General features: G+C 42.5%; 1 protein-coding gene across 1 annotated transcript; it reads left to right on the top strand.

Moving 5' to 3' along the window:
* Positions 1-262: 262 nt before the first annotated feature.
* Positions 263-17407, top strand: ENTPD3 (ectonucleoside triphosphate diphosphohydrolase 3). Its single transcript, XM_084221780.1, has 10 exons — positions 263-288; positions 1531-1651; positions 7076-7193; positions 10095-10245; positions 11023-11182; positions 13214-13444; positions 13874-14146; positions 14240-14350; positions 14881-15018; positions 17157-17407. Exons 1-10 carry the CDS (start codon positions 278-280, stop codon positions 17388-17390), a joined length of 1548 nt encoding a protein of 515 aa, XP_084077906.1. The 5' UTR covers positions 263-277; the 3' UTR covers positions 17391-17407.

Below are 17407 nucleotides of genomic sequence, written 5' to 3' on the forward strand. Positions count from 1 at the left end.
TAAGATGTGTCAAAAGAGTTTCCAAAAGCCAATCTGAGACAGTTTTCACAACAGAAAGAGCAAGAAAAAGAAGGAAAGCAGTGGCCATAGGCAAAGCTCAGTGTGAAACTAATCCCAGAAAAAACCAAATTTCGTTTTTCTCCTTTGAATGTGAACATAAATGTTGGCACCCAGGCTGCAGAGCCCATGGGGTTTAGAAAAGGGAAGCTGTGTGAGAAGCATTAATTCTGCCTCCTCCCTCAGCCCTAAGGCTCTGGTTGGAGCTAAGGACAAGACCATGTGCTGCAGGTACAGTGGGGCTGACCCAGTGCACTCTGGCCGTGGACTGGAGAGCACCTTTAAGCTCCTGTCTCAGCACAGATTGGCACTGGTGGTTGCTGAAATAGCAGGACAGTCCTGAGCAGGCACTGGTATGTTCAACAATCAGTAGGGAAGAATAAGGAGATGTGACTCAGGGTAGATCACACCAGGCTACGTTGATTTCTCTGTGCCAAAACCAATGGTGTCTGGAATAACAAAGGCAGGCAAGTTCTTGTTGTGTTCCTCTGACACTTCAAAGCTTGCCCTATCCCTACAGTTGCCTCTTTCCTCCTCAGCCCCTGGGGAGCATAAGGGTTTTGATATGTGGATTGTCAGTATTCATAGGTACTGAATGATCTCTTGGGGTTAAGAGATGTCTGGTCAGGGACATGGAAAAGGATGAGCGGCAGTTCCAGGAAACCTAAACCACATTTGAATTCTAGGAAACTTTTCTAGAGGATATAAACATATAAATAGCCTTATTGTTAGTATGCATGTTCCATGCCACCTTGGGGTTTTTCCAACATAACTGTGTTAGACTTACTTAGATTTAGTAACTTTTCATTGCAAAATCTCTGAGTTAAAGTGTGTATTTTATATTTTATGTGCAGTGCAGAGTGATATTAATAGGAATATGCACACACACACATTTCATCAGCTGTTAGTAGAAAGATGCCTACTTTAACGTTCTTAAAACCTCCTTTTCAATTTATTTTTTATTTCTTTCTTGCTGAAGAAGCCTGCATCTTTTGTAAACACCGACCTTGCATCTCTGGCAGAAGCATCCAGCTGCACTCAGTGGAGCAGCCTGGCTCGGGGTGTGCCTGGCCGTGGCTGTGTCTGTGTTGCAGGAGCCCAGGGGAGTGTTGGGCAAGCACTAGCGCTGACCTGTGTGCCCACAGCCTGTGTGCCCACAGCCTGCCTTTCCTGGGGCGTGGGAGGTGTGGAGCAGGCACCTACAGGTAGGCACTGCCATGCAAAAACGGGCAGGCTGGGGGTGAAATCTGGCATCGTTAGCATGACAATACAGACACGGCCCTTCCAGACAATAAAAGGTTAGTGGTTGCAAAACATCAGGCAGTTCTTGAGGAGGAGATGGAATTTCCACTAGGTGATCCAGTTGATGAAATTAGATTTTATGAGTTTCAACTGATTCAGGGCTTCAGGCTTTAAGACAGAATTGCCAAATCTTTTCAAACTCCTTAAGTGTTTCCCACTTTGTCATTTCAGGATGCTCACCAGAACCCCGGGTGTTGTTGCCCAAGTGTTCCTTCTTCTAAGCATAGTCCTTGTTATTGCTATTGCAGTGATTCAGATAAATCAGCAACAGATCCTCTCCCCAGGGCTTAAGGTAAGTCTTAGGCAGCCTCAGGAAAGAGAAAAATGTTTTGAACTGATATTTAATAATGTGCCTTTCTCAACTCACTTTTATGGGGTGATTTAAATGTTCAAATGAGCTTACAGCCATAAATTAATGTTGAATCATATCATGATGGGAAAACTGAAGCTGAGAGAAAAAGAGCATTGGTCAAGGGTCAGTAGCAAAGCAGGAAAAGTATTTCTTGAAGTAGGAAAAGTATTTCTTGATTCCCTCTCTGTGGTGGCTATCACACAATGTCTTCTTCAGCACTGAAAGGCCAAATGGGGAGAATAGGGAGAATATCTCACTCCTTTTTTTTTTTTTTTTTTCCTTTTTTTTAGTTTTGCCAGAGATTGGAAGTAATTTTAAAATAATTTTGAAGTGGGAAATACCCAGAGTTTAAATTCTGGCCCCAAGCACAGCTGGGAAGTTTATGCTGACATCTTTGCAAATTGCTCCTGTGCATCAAAAGCATTTGGGCTCTAAGTATGCACTTGATCCTTTACCACGTGTTGGGACTTGCTGGATACTAACGGAAGCAAACTAACTTCTTTAGGGGGGGCAGAGCAAACTGCAAAAGACAAACTGAAATACTCTGAAGATCAGGCTTTGCCTTCTGCTGTGGAACATGTGTGCAGGTTCTTCAATGAGAGATGTAAGCAACTGAGGAAAAGCTGTAGAAAATTCCCTTCTAAGGATATGTAGAGTGTTGCAGTGTGATGTCATAGTTTGTCTCAGGTATCCCGGTTCTTTCCCATCACCTCTCCTTTCTCCCCACCCTGACCCCTGCTGAGCACTGTCTGTCAATCCTGGCATTCCAGAGGGGCATCGAGTGATTGGCAGAGTTCAAAAGATGCCCTGCATCCCTGGGGGGTCATTGGCCCACCCAGGTGTCCCTTGCCCCTGAGACCTGCCCACCCTGCACCTGGTTAGTGGGATCCCTACTCCTTCCCTCCTCCTCTCCTTAGGCTTTAAAGAGCCAGCAACCACACGGTTTGGGATTCTGTTAGGAGCTGTTACGGGATTCAGAGGCCTGCCGTCAGAATAAACTCTGGATCGAAACTCTCTAGCAGAGTCCACTCCTTTCTCTCACCTCGCCTTACAGCATCTGCTTTTACAGAGGTCAAACCAGGGCTTTGCATGTCTGGGCTTGTCTCCAGTGCCAGCTGCAGCCACCAGCTAGCCAGAGGTGTCTCTGAGGTGAATACACCGCAGCTGCCGCCTTTCGGTCCAGCAGCAGAGGCTGACCAAGACCAGACAAGCCCCATCTGGACATATATTGGCAATTATTCCAATAGTAGGGTGCTGGTTTTTTTCCCAGGATCCTCTTGTCAGGTTTTTCTTTGAAGTCCCTTCTACCTTTCCATCTGCATGACTGTTTAACTGGGCAGTTCACACGCTGATAACGATAGGCTAATGCCTGGTTGCACTTCATGGGATTATAAACACCTTTGGCTTTGTCTGAATCATTTGGTGGTGTGTGAGTCAGACAACGGGATAAAACTGTAATTCTGATACCCCTTTTGTTTGTGTGGTGTGGCAGGGGGAGTGTGCTGGCCTTGTGCATGGGGCCACAGTGCCTCAAGTGTGTGCTCTGTTGAGCCCCAAATGGCTGCTTGCAGCAGCCTCACATCCCACCAATTTTCATGCAAGGCAGGACTGGGCTGCATGCACCCCAGCTAAAGCCAGGACAAGGCTGAAGCCACTATCTAAAAGACAGCCTACACATCTTTTGTGCTTATCATTAATTCAGTTTCACAGCCAGAATGATAAATCTGTTTACCTTCCTCTTTGAGGGAGCATTGGAACCACCTGGGCTATCTGGAGCTGGTTTAAGTGGGGAGGTTTGCTTACTGAATCACAGCAGCTTCTGTAGGAAGGCTGCTGTTTCCTCTACTGGGTGTGCCTTGGCTTTGGATTTGAGTTTGGGCTGTAAGCCTGCTAATGCAGGTGATATGAGGACCCTGAGTTTGGTTCCTGAGACACTGAGTTGTCCTCAGTGAGTAATTTACATTCACAAGAGGTTCACAGGTAGAAGGAGGACCTTGGTAAGCCAGTGAAGCCTTCCAGTACCTGGCTGATACGATGGAGCCTGGAAATGACAGTGTCCTGAACTTAATGGTTGATTAAAATGAATTATGGTGACAACATCTTGAAAGCAGATTTTTAAATTTTTTTGTAAATGGCCTTATTCTTCTGTTACCAGTGTTTGTGCTACCTGTGGCATAAAAGCTGTTTCCCAAGATGTATGTTGAGAGCATCCATTGTGGCACAAGAGATAAATTATATGCTATGCCACTGGTGTTTTAAACTGTTGTTGCAAAATTGAATATTTTGGCTCCTTGATGGCTGGATTATCTGAAGACTGAGCCAGGGATTAGTGAACGAAGGGCCTGCCCATTGCATGAGGCTGGGGCACTGAAAGGACTCATGACTCACTGATATACACCATGAAGTGAGAAGAGTGATGAAGAAAACACAGATGTCCTCAGTGGAGATGTCTGCAATTGTAAACAATGATAGTGCTGAATGAAATAAGCCTTTATACCAGTCAAAAACAAAAAACCAAATCTGTTTGTCTATTGCTGTTTTGTGAGCCCTAGAGAAAAAGCCCTCACTTAATTGTTGTATTTCTTTAATTTGCCCCTCAAGGTGCTACAGTTTTCAATACCTAAATTTTTTATGTCTTTTTTGGCTCTTAGGAAGAGTTGCATTGTTTGTGGCTGTTGTACTTGATAAAAAATTGTTCAAACCCATGTAGCTGAATTGAAGCATGCATCTAGCATAGATCCACTTTTGTGACCTCCATCTTCCCTGCAACTGGTTTAGCTTCAGCTTCTCTTGGCAGTTTCCAAAGTGATTAGAAGGCAGGTGATGCATCATAATCGTGCCTGCTGTAAGGGTTTGTGCATCTCTACGTCCTCCTATTGGAATGATACTCAGGCTGAAAAGGTGATTGATCCCAGGGCTTGTGCTTGCTTATCTGTTGGGATTACCACTCTTTAGGATGAACCTACAAAGCCATATTCCCATAATAAATATTTTCTTTGTGTCACTTTGTTTCCTCCCTTTCTTCTTTCTTTTTCCCTCTGGACTAGAAAACAGAACTCTGAAACTTTTCTGGGTTAATGTTGTCTCCCTGTCTTGTCTGACTAATCTAGTCCATTGAGTAGAGGGTGCAGTTCTTGGATATTATGGAATCACCAGGCCTTTGAGATGATGGAAATACTGAGCAAGACAGTTGAAGGAGAAAGGAAGGACGGGAGAAGAAGTAGTTCTGTTCTTTAATAGCTGCTAGCCTGGGATAAGGGTTTGCCAATGCTCTCTTTAAGGGCATTTCTTGCCCTTAAAGGGCAGCCAAAGGTGATCCAACATGTAACTTGGACAGAAATCTAACGTCCCTAGAAAATTTTAACCCAGCCAGTTTGTCATTGGCAACCTGCTAAGACAAGGCTTGTAGAATTCTCTCACCTTCCTAAGATGCAGCATCCTGTGTCATTTCTGGTTTTTTAATTAAAGATTAATCCTGGTCCTAACATGTGGCACAGCTGTCACTGATCACCCCTTTGTGAGGCTGCATGGGCCAGTTTGCACACAGGGAACTCACACAAGTCCTGAGGAGCTTCACGAGTCACCCTGAAATGGGAACAAGAGACCTTTTCAAAAATGAGCATCTCTTTTAAGGATGTGTAGGAAACACAGAGGAGGAGGAAGGGGAGAAAGAAAATTTAAAAAATTGTCAGTCACACATCAATTCAGATAAGTATGCCATTACTCTCTGGGATGGAAATCTCTTACTTCCAGAAGGAGCCTGGGAAATACAGGGGAAGGAGGAAGTAGCTCAAAAAGCCCACAGTTAACTTAGGTAAAAATGCTTCCATTATCTTCCAGCTCTCCTTGGGCATAGTTAGCTCTAAAAGTAGCCAAGTTAAAAGCTCATGTTTGGCACTTTAGCTGACTGAGACTAGATTTAATTAGTAGTCCTTAAACAGATTGACCATTACTGTGTTATGTACCTCCAGGGTGCTCATGTCTTCCAAGGAGAGGAAATACACTCAAATGATTTTTGCTAAAGTAGTTACTGAAACAGAACCAGATGATGTAGTTTGATAGTATCTGTGGAGCAGTATCTGTGTAGTTTGATAGTATCTGTGGAGGCTTTAATCTTTTAGTGGATCAGGGTAAATATTGTCTGCATAACTATAAATGAAATTTTCATTATCTGACAGTCCTCTGTGAAACAGACTAGACTGGTATTGCTGGTATTCTTTGGGGGCCAGGAGTTTTTAGGATTACAGTAGAAGCTGGGAATAATCAGGTGTGGAAGCTGAATGGTTTGCCACCTGAAGCAGTGATCCTTCCCAGTCAGATTTTTTGGCCGCCCAGGGAGGCAGTGGGATGAAATTTATCAGCCTGCTGCAGGAGCTCTTACTGCTTTGCAGACAGATGGAGGCTCTCATTTTTCAGTACTGTCAGGCTCCTGGGCATCTGTCTGTTTCAAAAGAAGAAAGCTGATAGAAGAATGAACCCTATGCTGTGTGACTCCTACCAATCAGGTGACTTTGGAAGAGCTAAACATACTTGCAGGGATCATAAAGACGATACCAAAATTGCATTTTGTTTCCCTTTATGAAATTGCCTTCCCAGTTACTACAGTTTTCTCTTGCCATAAAATATGGGAAAGGGGGAAAGACTGGTCTGGTGAGCAGTGGGGTGGGATGGAGAAACCTGTGCTTTAATCCCAGAGTCCAAGAGACCTGGGGCAAGTAATTTAAATATCTCTCATTTATTTTATAAATAATCATGGGGTAACATTGATTCTCCTTCCCTCTGTGTTGTTTCATACTCTGGCACAGCCTGTTCTCAGAGACGAACTCTCAGGTGGAGTAAACCACTCCAAGGGAGAGGTTTATGGGGCAATTAGGAAAGAACCAGACTTGTTACATCATTCTTACTGTCAACTGTTAGGTACTTTACCTCTTTGCTCATAGCTTTATGGGTCCCTTGTGCATCCTTGAATCTAAAGCCTGTGCTTAGATATCAAATCCTTCTGTGTTCAGGGAATGGACTGGGATACAGGGAAATGAACCTGCTCCAAAATCAGGCCTTAACATGGTGTTATCTATTTGTCAGTGTGGGTTTTGAACCTGATGCTGAAAGGAGATGAGCATTCTCCATCCCCACTGAATTAATTATTGAAGATATGTAGTATGTTCCTTGGTTTGCAGCCAGGTTCATTCTGTGCTCGGCTGTTGGATTCATGCCTAAGCGCCTAACACTCAAATTAATCTCTCTTGTAAATAATACACTGTGCTTGCATTTTCTAAATGTCTGGTGGTGCAGTGCAGCTGCACATGGGCATTTAAGCTGTCATTGTTTGTTTCTTCATCTAATGTATTCTTTCTTAATCCTCAGTATGGAATAGTCCTTGATGCTGGATCCTCTCGGACTACAGTCTATGTCTATGAGTGGCCGGCAGAAAAAGAAAACAACACGGGAGTAGTGAGCCAAACCTTCAAGTGCAATGTGAAAGGTGAGCTCAAAGGAAAGTTCTTTAGTTGTTTTTAGCCTTGTTTGTACTGTTCCCTTCCCTTCCCTTCCCTTCCCTTCCCTTCCCTTCCCTTCCCTTCCCTTCCCTTCCCTTCCCTTCCCTTCCCTTCCCTTCCCTTCCCTTCCCTTCCCTTCCCTTCCCTTCCCTTCCCTTCCCTTCCCTTCCCTTCCCTTCCCTTCCCTTCCCTTCCCTTCCCTTCCCTTCCCTTCCCTTCCCTTCCCTTCCCTTCCCTTCCCTTCCCTTCCCTTCCCTTCCCTTCCCTTCCCTTCCTTTCCCGTCAAGACTATGTCTGTATCTGTCAGCATTAGTTCTTTTCCTCTGGTACAGTAAGCTGCTCTAATCATTGCACCAGAGAAAGGAAATTGTGGCAAAAATTTGATTTACTGCACGGCAGTGCATGATTGGTGCAGACAGAATTCAATCTAAAGACAGTCAGGACCTGTAAATGTTCAGTCCTTGCATTTCTTTCAGAATAAAAGTCTTATATATATTTTAAAATAGCTTGGAACAATAGGAATTTTAGAAGAATGGGGATCTAGCGCTTGTTAGGTGTTAGTTGTTAATTAAGCTTCTCCACATTACAGAACTAGTAGTAAATTGAGTAAAATTGAGTAAAATAGCTAAACTGGCAGAACTAGTTTTATCAAATATGTAGCTGTGGCCTCTGTCTCAGGAAGACCTGTGTCTGTGCACAGCTAGAAGATGTCCCACAGATACCACTGGCTACCTGTGGTTTTGAATTGATTCCTCACAGACAGACAGACAGACTAGGCTGACTTCTGATCACACTCCAGTATGGTTAGGGGATTGTGGATTCCTTCATAGAAACTCTTAGTCAACTTCAGTGACATCTGACTCAGCTTTCAAAGTTTTGGAAATGCCACACATTTTGTGAAGACAGATGGCCAGATAGGGGAGGGAAATCAAGTTTTTCGTTCTCTGATAATAACTGCAGTGTTCCAAGAGCATATTTTCCTTCTCTTTCTGTCATGATCTTGCAAAGTCTTGCATCCCTCTTTGTGTCTGGAAATAGATGCTGGAGGTGTAGCCACAGAGGCCCATGAGTAACAGGGAGTAGAAGGCAATGGTTTCTTAACAGCACCAGCATTTCTATCTTCAGTGTTAGACATGTGTGTGGACATTCTCAGCAATTCTAGAGCAAGGAAAGGAAAGCAGGTGTAACATGAACAGGAGTAATGCACTGTCATGTCTGTAATGATGAAACATCCTTACAAACTGCTGGAATGGTGGCCAGCCTGCTGAGAGGAGGGGTGCACTCTGCTAACTCGTGTCTTGACTCACTAGGAATCTTTGCCTTTAGGAATTCTGGTTTGGGAAAAATGCACAGAGAAACTGCATTATTCTTCTTCTCAAAAAAAACCCCAAAACAAAACAGCAGAGAATTGTGAATTTTCTTGAATTGGTTTAGATTCTGTTTTACCTCTGGGGAATATACCTAAACTACAAAACAGAGGAGTCCAAGTTGCTGTGAACTCTCTAGGTTCAGCCATGATCAGACATGATCAGATCCCACATCCCTGAGTGTACAAAATCACCAGGGCTCAGTCTTCCAATCTTGGATAACTCTGCCCTGGAGGAGACAGAGGGCTGGTTCATGGGAGATGTCCCCAGCTGAGCTGTGGGTGACAGTGGTGAACACATTTGTCAGTGTTTCTTTAGTGACCCTCTAACCACAATCTTAAGCACTTAAACTGGGGGATAGCTCTGGGCATAATAAAAAGCAGATTGTCACATACCTACTGAACTTGAAAGTCAAGTGATCAACTGCTGTGTGAGTTTTGTGGTGGTTTTATGACTTCATTTTTGCCTTTATTAAGTACCTCTGCCCTTGTGTATAGGAACCAGCCCTAAATCAAAGTCCTTACTTTATAGTGCATTTAATCTGTGTTGGTAAGGCTGTAAGTATTGGCAAAGCAGGCAGTTGTCCAGAAGAAAACTGTCCTTGCCTTGTGACCTGCTCTGTCTGAACACTGGAAGATGGGAAGCTGCAGCCACCAAAGGAGTGTGAGGCAATGGCAGCTGTTGAGGATGTTGCTGCTCTGTTTTCCTCTGGGAGCAGCTTTCCTTCCAGTTTCAGGCCTGCTTGTGCTAGACTTGAGACTTTCAGAAAGTCTTATTTCAAAACAAGTGCTGTGAACATCTAATGATGACATGATAATGTTTATGTTGAAATTCACACAGTCAAAACAGGAGCTTTGGAGTGTGGAATCTGTAAAGGCCTACATATTTTTTTCTTCTGTTTCTGGCAATGCACTGTGACTGAACATAAATGGTTTCTCATTCCAACTAAGAAATTAAATTAAGAATTAAGAAAGGTGGCTCTTAGCCACCTTTTGCTTAGCTTGGGATTAGGTTGTGCAAGACATGGCTGTTACAGAGGCAGATGGAGTTCTGGCAGCTGTTCTCCATGCAACTTCCTCAGACAGGGAATTTCAGTAAGGAATATTTTATTTACACCCAAGCTGAGCCTGAACAAGCCAAGATCCTGATGGTCCTTGAAGTGTTGAGCAAGGCAGGACTTTGATGTTAATTGCTCAAATAGCTATGCCTTATGCAGCATGGGGTGGGCTCTCATTCCTGCTCTTTGAAGGCTTTGGAAATTTGGAAAACTGTTCACCAGTTCATGCACCAGAGCAGACTTGTACCTCTATTAATTCAAGAGCCATTTCTCTGCATCTTGAAATGCACAGGAACCACATTGTTCATTCCATAAGCACTCCCAGTTTTCAGCCATCCTACCCTTGTTTGCAGTTACGGTGGGGGGGCAAGGGGGAAGTGTCTTTCTCTTAACACCTGTTTACTAATTGGGCTAATTTGTAGTTGGCAAAGCAGGATGAAATCTATCTCCTTGTTCTCTTTTAGGCCCTGGTATATCCAGCTATGGGAGTAGCCCTGGAGCTCTTGCCAAGCCTCTTGATGACTGTCTGAATAAAGTGAAGGAGCGAATACCAGTTCATCTGCATAAAAACACTTCTGTTTATCTGGGGGCTACAGCTGGCATGAGACTGCTGAGGTATGGCAGAAACTTGAACTACTCTGTATGCATACTAGCAGAGCAGTCTGTGAAAACAGAATGTGAAAAATATACTGGATGCATTTTTACCCACTGGAAATTGGCCATCTCAAAAGGAAATGGAGCCCAGCCAATTTAATTTAATAAACTTTTCTGAGAGGGAAAGCGTGGCTGCATAAAAGCATTCTGTTACGCTGTATTGAAAAGAAACTTGCTTTATATTGGAGAAGGCAAGAGTTTAATTTTCTCTTTCACATCTGTCATAAAATACAGTGTTAAGTAAACAGATAATGTTTGTGCACATCCATGGGCAGCAAAGGCAGATGGAAGCTACGCACTGCATTCTGAGTGTGGATGTGATCTGATGTGATGTGGCATTTGGGGTCCGTCTGTGCTTTAGTCCTGGCACAAAGTGACTTTATTATATTTGTTCTGTGGCTAAAGAGACCTGGAAGAGAGATTCCAGGACTGTTTTAACCCAAAGCTGTCATATAAACACTCAGTTTACAAAGAATAAAGGTGTATATATGAGGAGAAAAAAACCCACCCATGAACTTGCATGATAAAGAGTAGAGTTGGTACACACTGAGGGAGTTGCTTGCTGAAACAATGCTGGATACCGGCTGTTCCCTCTCATAAGCCTCCCCTTTAGGGAAATAATGTCTATTTCATTTATTAGGTGATTGTAGGAGTTTTCTTGAATTGCTAGTCAGTGAACAATAAACATGAAATTGCCTTTCCAGATGCTCAGTGTCTCATGTTTTGTGAATTGCTTAGGTTGCAAAATGAGTCGGCAGCCAATGAAGTCCTTGCAAGCATTCAAAGCTACTTCAGAGCACAACCTTTTGAATTTAGGGGTGCGCAGATCATAACTGGGCCAGAGGAAGGGGTGTATGGATGGATAACGGCCAACTATTTAATGGGCAATTTCTTAGAGGTGTGTGGAAAAAACTGCATGATTTTCTTTTCACTTGTTTCTCTCTTATAAATGAGAAGTTTGAGAGGACGTGCCTGTTAAAGTGTCATAGTTGCAAGTCCTGTTTCCCCCTGAAGTCTCTAACAGGGTCTTTTTGTGGCAGTCATAGGGCAAACATCAATCAAAGAATATGTTGTTATGGGCATGGGATATGGCAAGGGTAAAATCGTTGATCCACAAAAGAGCTCTCCTCTAAATTACATTGTCTCCTCTAAATGACATTTTCTTACCTAAAAACAGAAGGTTAGATCACCCTTAAATGCATTGGTATGTTTAGTCTGACAGGTGTTTATTGTCTTGACAGTGGCGCCAACTAAAGATCTTCTGCTTATTTTCTGTCCCTGCTGGTGAAGGACCTGCCTGGCTTAGGGGTCTCCAAATTGTTTGGCAGGGTTGGCTTACTTGTCATAAGCAGACAAGACTGTTTGAAGCACTGAAGGTGGTCAAATATGCCTCAGCTGAGCCAGAAATCATTCATAGGCAGCTCCTTCCAAGACTGCTGACAAGCTGCAGGCTACGAGCAGTAGGTTGTGACACCAACTGTCCTGTGCAGACAGTGATACCAATATAAACACACTCATGCTGTTCTTGAACTGGGGATAGGACCAGGCAGGAGCCTCAGAGCAGAGAAGGAGTCAGATGTGTTGGCAGACCCGTTTTTAGGTGCAGGTATTCAGTGTGATTTCATTCATAGTAAAAGCTGTACCAGGATGATCCACAATCACTCATCTGCACTCGTGGCAGGAGTGCGCTGCCCTCAGCATCGACAGCACTTCTGCCAGATTGTCTTACCAGAAATGAAATGAATTTCAACCAGTACTGCTGAGTACTGCTACCTGTCCTGACTGAATGGTTCCTATCAGATCATGGCCATTAAATGAGAAGGAATTACTTGTTGGTGCTGTGATAGCTCATGGTGGATGTGTTGGAGACTTGCAATGTTAAGAAAACAAGTATTGGAATCACCCGTTCTGTACGAGTTTTTCTCGTTGTGTGCATTTCATGCCACAAAAATGACATCACAAAGTTCAAGGTGGTGTCAGTCTTCTACCACATGAATTTTAATCATCCAAATATCAACGCCCATATGGCAAATTCATAAAAATGGACTGCAAGATGCTGTTAGAAACCAGTTTAGTCTATGTGAAGAAATACGTGTGGAATATCACTAGTAGAAGAGAGAAATTCTGACCTTTCTTGTGATAACAGGCTGAGTCAAATTCAGTGAGAGGTTCTTTATGGGAGTTTTTCACTGTAGAATTTTATTGTGAGTGTATTTGCTAGCCCATAAACCCCAAAGTTTCCCTTCTTGTGTACTCCCTTCTTGCATTCATCTCATCATGCTCATTGGGTAAACATTGACATAGATAATAATGAAAAATCTGTATTTGGCACTGTGACTATGTAGATCAAGTGCGGAATTTGGGGAATATTTTGGGTAATAGGGAAAAATGCCATCTGAATGGATCAGACTGCAGTTTCAGTGGAGGAAATGTGCAGATTAAGGGTCCTTGTTCTTCTGATTTTGATGGAGCTTTCATCTGACTATTTTGCATTTTTCACTCTCTTTTCACTCTCTGTCTCTGTGATCTCTTCGTATTCTATTCCTTTAATATTTCTTTTTGCCTTAAAATAAGCAAATCTTGATACCATTTCCATCTAAATTTGTTCAAGCTCTGGGTATCTGAACTTCAGTTCCCTACATTCTAGGATAGACACTGCTCTGGCTAGTCCTGTGTCATTGTGCTGTCCTGTTGAGTGGAACACTATGCTGCATTTGTTCTCCCATCTTTCAAGATCATTTCACTCTCTGAAAGTACACCCCTCTTACATAGAAACATCTGCACCTTTTCCTCATAGTTTTGTTTTTTTTTTTGAAGGAGTGCAGGACAAAGAAGGGGGGACGTTTCAAGAAGTAAAGAGTAGAAAAGCTTGAGGAGAGAACAAGCAGATGATATTTCCAATTTGCCTTGTTTTCAATTTTACATGTAGAGAAACCTTTGGAGGACATGGGTCCATCCTTACAGAAAAGAGACTATGGGTGCACTGGACCTTGGAGGAGCTTCCACTCAAATTTCATTTATCCCCGAGGACCCCGAGGAGCACCTCAACAGCACCTTGCAAGTGAAGTTGTATGGTTACAACTACAATGTCTACACTCACAGCTACCAGTGCTATGGGAGAGATGAAGCTGAGAAAAGGTTTTTAGCATTGCTGCTCCAGGTCTGTTTAAGACCCTTTGCTATGCTGCTCTTGCAAATGTTCAGTCTTAAGCTTGTGTTCTCTTCCCTTTGCTGGAGTCTGGAGACCCCAGTGAGAGCTCAGCTGTACTTTGCTGTGGCCAAACACACTTAGGTTTCATACAAAGAATTTCATATTTGTTAAAAATTAGCGAGAGTTTTGTGCCATTTGACAAAAAGACCTTGTAAATATTTTGCTGGTCTTGCCAACAACTTCTGGAGAAAGGAGTTTCTATGAATTATAGTGATTAGCAGTGCTGTGCTGACCAGTCATGTCAGTGAACAAAAATACACGTATCTGCAGTTTAAAAATATTCCTGTAGCTCATGCCAAATTAGGTCTTTCTTGCTTTTAACTAGTATTTATTGTTTGGGTTTTCTTGTTTGTTTTGTTTGATTTTCTCCCCCCCCAGAAATCAAACGCCAGTGCCAATGTGGATAATCCCTGCTACCCTCAAAACTATAACACAGCATTAACGATGAAGGACTTCTTTGGCAGCCTTTGTACACAGTCTCTGAGACCAGCAAATTACAACCCAAACCAGCTTGTGAATTTCCATGGAACAGGAGACCCAGGTCTGTGCCAGGAGATGGTTTCTTTATTGTTTAACCTCACTGCTTGCAGAGACAGAGAGGACTGTCCATTTAATGGAATACATCAGCCAAAAGTTAAAGGCAATTTTGTGGTAGGTTTGCAAACAGTGCCCTTCTTTCTGAGCTTGCTTGCTCTTGATTTCTGTAGTTCTGAAAATAACCTGTCATCCACTCCTTTTCTATAGGCTTTCTCTGGATTCTACTATACAATTAATGCTTTGAATTTATCTGGGCAGTTCTCCCTAGATGACTTCAATTCAAGTATGTGGTTTTTCTGTTCACAGAGCTGGGCACAGGTAAGTGGGCTGGTTGGTTGGTTGGTTGGTTGGTTTTTGGTGTTGTTGGGATTTTTCTTTTCCATTTTAAACCTCTAAAAGAGGGATATAAAAATAATATGGACCAGCAACGTGTTCAGAACCTTTCAGAAGGTCTGTATCAACCCAGCATTTGTTTTTCCACTGTGCTTCAAACCATGTAGTATTTCTGTCATGCTTAATCCTTGGTTAAGCATGACAGAAATAGGTTTCAAAATTTCATTTCAAGTTCTAACCACACTGTAGAGATGACATAGACATTTTAGAAACCATAACATCCTCAATCTTCAATGTGTAATTTTATGTTTAGTTTCATTATTTACTACATAAGCTATGTCACTTTTAGAGTCTTTCTGAATCCCTGTATCTAGTAGTCTACACCTTTACTTGGTATTTCTGAAAAATGTTACTAACTTCTAATTAGAACCCAAATATTTTCTAGTTACAAAACCCAAAGCATTTGCTTTTTCCATAATTAACATGTTTTTTTAAAAAAAACCTTTTGCTTTCAGCTCCCATTTATGCTGCCTAAATTTGAAGAAATATATGCTAGATCCTACTGTTTCTCAGCCAATTTCATTTATTACTTGCTTGTACATGGTTACAACTTCAATGCAGAAACTTGGCCACAGATACATTTTCAAAAGGAGGTGAGTAATAATAATTTTCTATTACTGTCATTTTAATCCAATGAGCTTGAGGAGGAGACAGAGGATGCAGCAGCCTGCAAAAACAGAATGGAATGGTTGTAAACAGCCTTGGTAAATGACTGTCAAATGTTTGGCGAACGACAAGGCCACTTTTCAAACCTCAGGAGCAATCTCAGCCTGTTTTCAGGGGTTACTGAACATAGATTCTTTTACAGAGCTTTAAGCAAAGATCACACACTTGTGTTTTAAACATTTCCACAGTTTTTTGCTCCAGGCAGTGAGCTGCCTAAAACACCTCACCAGTCAAGGTCAGTTCTAGCTAACCCTGCTGAGCTGGAGAGCAGAACTGTGCTTTGCAGTCTCCTGGCAGAGCCTTGGAGGAACTGGCAAAGTGACTTGGAGTCAGTGAGTGGTGATGAAGCAACGAGGACAGTTTTCATCCTCACCCAGCTCATCCATCTGTGCCATAATCTGGCTCTCTGGAATAAGAATGTATTTTGATGGGGTATTGCCTTTCAGTTGACAGAGGGAGAAGGCTTATAATATCTGTGTCATTGATGCATTTATTTTCCTCTGCTGCTGCACAAAGCCTTTCTCTAAAATCCTATCCCAGACTGTCTCCTAATGTCCATATAGTCTGGAAATGCTTCAGCACTTGCATGCAAAGCCAACAAAAGAATAGGTTGTAGATCTTCATGGTGTATGCCTAAATCCCCTTAGATGCAGGGGATGCTGGCAAGCTGTGAATGAGAAATCAAAAGCAATGTTTTCTGAACAGTCGTATCTATTACTCGTGCACTAAGGAATCAAGTAGCATTTTCTTGCCTTATTTTGACCTCTGGTGGACAATCATTAGCAGCTCTGGAGGAGTGTCCAAAGTTGAGCTGTTCCACCAGGTAAACAGCATAGAGTTTACTTTGAGATCTTAATCTCCACTGGGCAGGGGGGTGGGGTGTGGATTTGTCTTTATATTTAAATATATATTGTATTGTCCCCAGCAGATAGGAGCAGCCAGAAAAAACAACATTTTTTTGTACTTAGCCAAGACTATAAAAATACTGAGGAAAACAAAACCCCAAAAGGCTTATTTAAAATTAATACCATTGTTCCCTAGATTTTACACTAAGGTAATCATGAAACTTCAAAAGGCAAAACTACATTTCCTTTATTAGATCTGCCCCTACTAAAATAGTAAGATCTAATGTTGGCTGATCAGCTAAGCTACCCTAGAGATAACAGCACAATCTTACTATGACTGGAGTGTGGGTTTTTCGTCTATGCTAGGAGTATGTATTTCCTTTTAATTAGTGAACACAACCAGTGAAAAGAACCTTGGCCTAATGCTAGGATCTGGGTGAGACTGAGAGCTAGATGATTTGCAAAAATTATAAGTTTTAAACCTCATGATGAGAGGAGGACAGAGGACGCTTTACCTTTTGATCCTTTGCTTATCAAGGGGCAGGACAACGACTTAATGAAGAGGACAGTGGAAAACTGGTAAACTCTGTTGCTCAAACTAGAAGTGGGGAAAGACAGCAAAGCAGCAGGACCATGGAGCAAATACAAACATACTCCCTTGGCTGTTATTTCATCCATTTTGAAGTAGTTTTTAATTTATGTTTATTTTTTAAACGGAAGAGCCTAGTTTTGGTTCATTTGCAGGCACAAAGCCAAACATGGAACAAAAGATGATAAATAGAGTTCCTGCTTCGGGGACTTTATCCTTGTTTCCTCTTTGTCCGTGTTGGTGAGACTCCTTGTGGGTTTTTTTTGTTTGCTTGAACTCAAATGACATCCTGGGATTTGGCTAAGGTGAGGGGCTAATTTTAGGAATTGGCATAGTAGTCATGGGGTTTTCTATTTGTTTGTTTAAAATTGCATAACTGTCTGCCTGCATATACACCACACATCTCTGTACCCCTCCAATACCTTTGTCTTGCTTCTTTAGCCCAGTGAACAATTTTATTACCATCCTCTGGAACTACAGAAAAAGGGTAATTTAAAATGGTTCTGTATCTTCTTTGCATATTCCACTAAAGGTTTCTCCTTGCTAATTTAAAGGACAGTTGCCATTAACAGCAGTTGAGCTCTTGGAGTGACAATTCCATGGGAATAGGACTCTTCTGTCTTCATTTCAGGTTGGCAACAGCAGCATAGCGTGGTCACTCGGTTACATGTTAAGCCTGACAAACATGATTCCAGCAGAAGGGAAGCTGATCCAGCTACCTCTGAAACCTTCTCTGTTTGCTGGGCTCCTCATCTTCCTCACAGCTACGGCACTGCTGTGCCTCCTCTTCCTCGTCTACTTGTGCGTTGTGACGCATCAGCGGAAGAACGTCCCTCGCGTGGAACACGTATTTATTCCAGAATGAATGAACCTGGCTGGAGA

The sequence above is a fragment of the Fringilla coelebs genome (genome assembly GCF_963513975.1).
Source record: "Fringilla coelebs genome assembly, chromosome: 1".
NCBI lineage: Eukaryota > Metazoa > Chordata > Aves > Passeriformes > Fringillidae > Fringilla > Fringilla coelebs.

Bases quoted from the DNA above. Each gene is read 5' to 3' on its own strand.
- ENTPD3 (XM_084221780.1), top strand. The intron at 14,351-14,880 runs GTAAGTGGGCTG...TTTTGCTTTCAG, and splicing joins GTTCACAGAGCTGGGCACAG to CTCCCATTTATGCTGCCTAA. The intron at 15,019-17,156 runs GTGAGTAATAAT...TCTTCATTTCAG, and splicing joins AGATACATTTTCAAAAGGAG to GTTGGCAACAGCAGCATAGC.